Source organism: Propithecus coquereli, unplaced genomic scaffold (genome assembly GCF_000956105.1).
Source record: "Propithecus coquereli isolate 6110/MARCELLA unplaced genomic scaffold, Pcoq_1.0 Scaffold56, whole genome shotgun sequence".
Lineage (NCBI taxonomy): Eukaryota > Metazoa > Chordata > Mammalia > Primates > Indriidae > Propithecus > Propithecus coquereli.
Window position 1 is genome coordinate 2,658,007 of NW_012151507.1, and position 2,707 is coordinate 2,660,713.

Here is a 2,707-nt window from a genome sequence, read left to right on the forward strand (position 1 = left end):
TTAAAAGTTTAGAAACCAAAGGTAAGTGTTCTTCTTTTGATGATAATTGTTTTAAAACATGAAATTTATGATACTAATGTTTGAGCCAGGTAACTAAACCTTATAGATTCCCAGAGAATCATTTTTATTTCAATCACTTCATACTTATTTTGTAGTGCATTGTTTGTATTTCAGTACTTCAGATATACAAGCGAATATTTGCATCGTTAGTATTAGGTGACTACTCTTAAAAATTTACTGTAAAAACAAAGTTTTACAGCTGTATTCCCTATGCACTAGATTAAGATTTAAATAAACAAGAATATATATTTTTAAAGATTTAAGTAGATGGACAAACAACTAGCAGTTATCAAAGACCTCCTGTTGTATTAGTTTGCTAAGGTTGCTGTAACAAATTACCACAAACTGCATAGCTTAAACAACAAAAATTTATTGTCTCACAGTTCTGGAGGCTAGAAGTCCAAGATCGAAATGTCAGCAAGGCCATGCTCCCTCTGAAGGCATTAGGGAAAGATCTGTTCCGGGCCTTTCTCCTAGCTTCTGGTGATTTGCTGGCAATCTTTGGTGCTCTTTGGCATGTAGACATACCACCATGATCTTTGCCTTCCTGTTCACCTGGTATTCTCCCGATGTGCATGTTTCTGTGACCAAATTTCCCATTTTTATAAGATAGCAGTCATACTGGATAAAGAACCCACTCTACTTTTATATAATTTCATCTCAACTTATTATATCTGCAGTGATCCTAGTTCCAAATAAGATCTCATTCTGAGGAACTAGGGGTTAGGACTTCAACATATAAATATTTGAGAGATACAGTTCAATCCATAACACTTGCTAAATACAATAGACACTTTTTAGCCCTGCCTTGCTTGCCTCTCTGTAATATTTAATACTGTTGATCATTCTCTACCTTTTGAAATACTTTCTTTCCATGACTTCCATGACATCACTTTTATTTTCAACCTACTCTGTAGCCCTTCACTGTCCAATGCAATAGTCACATATGGCTATTTGAATTAAATTAAGATTTTTTAAAAATTAAAAATTCAGTTCCTCAGTTACACTAGCCACACTTCAAATACTCAATAGCCAAATGGGGCTAGTGGCTATCATATTTCTGTCATCGCAGAAAATTCTGTTGGACAGCACTGCTCTAGTTATATCTTCTGTGTTTCTTCAGCCTCCTTTCCTCTGGTTTATCTTTTAAATGTCAGTGTTTTTCAGCCTTCTTTCTCTTCTCAGGACTTCGGAATTATCTATAGGAATAACTTCCAAATCTGTCTAGAGCCCTGATCTCTTCCCTTATGATTCAGACCCTTATAACCTACTGTCTACTGGCCATCTTCATTTAGATACAGGCAACAGTTTTAACATGTCCCAAAGTGAACTCCTCCTGACCCAGCTTATTCTTTGGCTGCAGTGAGTTCTGCAGGCTGGGACCATCAGTGAGAGATGGGAAACTATTTTCTGGAAGCCAGCTTTGCAGCAAGCAGACCTCCAGCAGCAAACTTAACTTTAGAGTGGGGTTTGTAACATATGTAGGAAACAAGGAAGAAAGATCATGGCAATAAATATTTAATTGAATTTCATTCAGCTATGTTCAGCAGCGTTCCATAAGTCACCAGAAGATTTTTGTAGTATTAGAATAAGCAAATCAGAGATTGTAGTGGAAGCAATAAACTAGGAAGTAATGGGAAATAAGAGCAATTAAATGATATCTAATGTGAAAGCAACTAGCATGGTGCTTGGCAAAAAGCAAAAACTAAACTTTATGATTACTGATTAAAAGTTAGTTATTGTAAGACCTCTGTAAAAGTAATTCTTTTTTATTATTATTGTTTGTGATGAGGTTGGAGTTATAAAGCACTTTACAAACATTATTTCATTTGATCTTAATTATCCAGTAAGGAAGATAATCCAACTATTAGCCTTATTCCTACTTAATATGTTATCTACTGTTAGTGAACAAAAGTTGCTTGTATTGCATGGTCTGAGAAAAAATGTACTTAACATGATTTACATTTGTCAGTTGTACTTCCTGTAGTTACCTCAGGAGAAAAATAGTTACCTACTTCCTGTAGTTGCCTCAGGAGAAAAGCACAATTGTTTATTTTAGCAATAGAACTTCCTCTCGGAGGACATTTGAGCAATACTCTCATCAAAAGAGGAATGTATCATTGCTACTATACTGATTTCTAAAGGGGAGACATACAATAGATAGTAACAATTAGAAAATTAAAATTAAAATCCAAAACTTTTGGGGGGCATAAGATTAAAGTCAGTTTAGTAAAATAGACCAAATAGGTCTGAGGCATTTAAATATTCATAATTCCAAAAAATAGTCTAACTTCAATGCTAGTTCTGTAGAATAATAGGTATTAAGGATTTCAGGAGCAGACAAATTTGGGAAATCCTGGATTAAAAGAGAAGTTAGGCTGGGTGTGGTGGCTCACACCTGTAATTCTAGCACTCTGGGAGGCAGTGGGAGGATGGCTTGAGCTCAGGAGTTTGAGACCAGCCTGAGCAAGAGCAAGACCCTGTCTCTACTTAAAATTGAAAAACTTAGCCAGGCATGGTGGCACGTGCCTGTAGTCCCAGCTACTCAGGAGGCTGAGGCAGGTGGATCCCTTGAGCCCAGGAGTTTAAGGTTGCTGTGAACTAGGCTGTGAGCTAGGCTGATGCCACTGCACTCTAGCCTGGGCAA

At 36.6% G+C, this 2,707-nt stretch overlaps 1 protein-coding gene across 1 annotated transcript in view; it reads left to right on the top strand.

Annotated features, from left to right (window-relative positions):
- BLZF1 (basic leucine zipper nuclear factor 1) overlaps nucleotides 1-2,707 on the top strand; it is a 62,876-nt gene that overhangs the window by 6,112 nt on the left and 54,057 nt on the right. Inside the window, exon 2 of the mRNA XM_012657710.1 lies at nucleotides 1-21. Within this exon, the coding sequence (XP_012513164.1) occupies nucleotides 1-21 (21 nt within the window). The remainder of the gene's footprint in view (nucleotides 22-2,707) is intronic.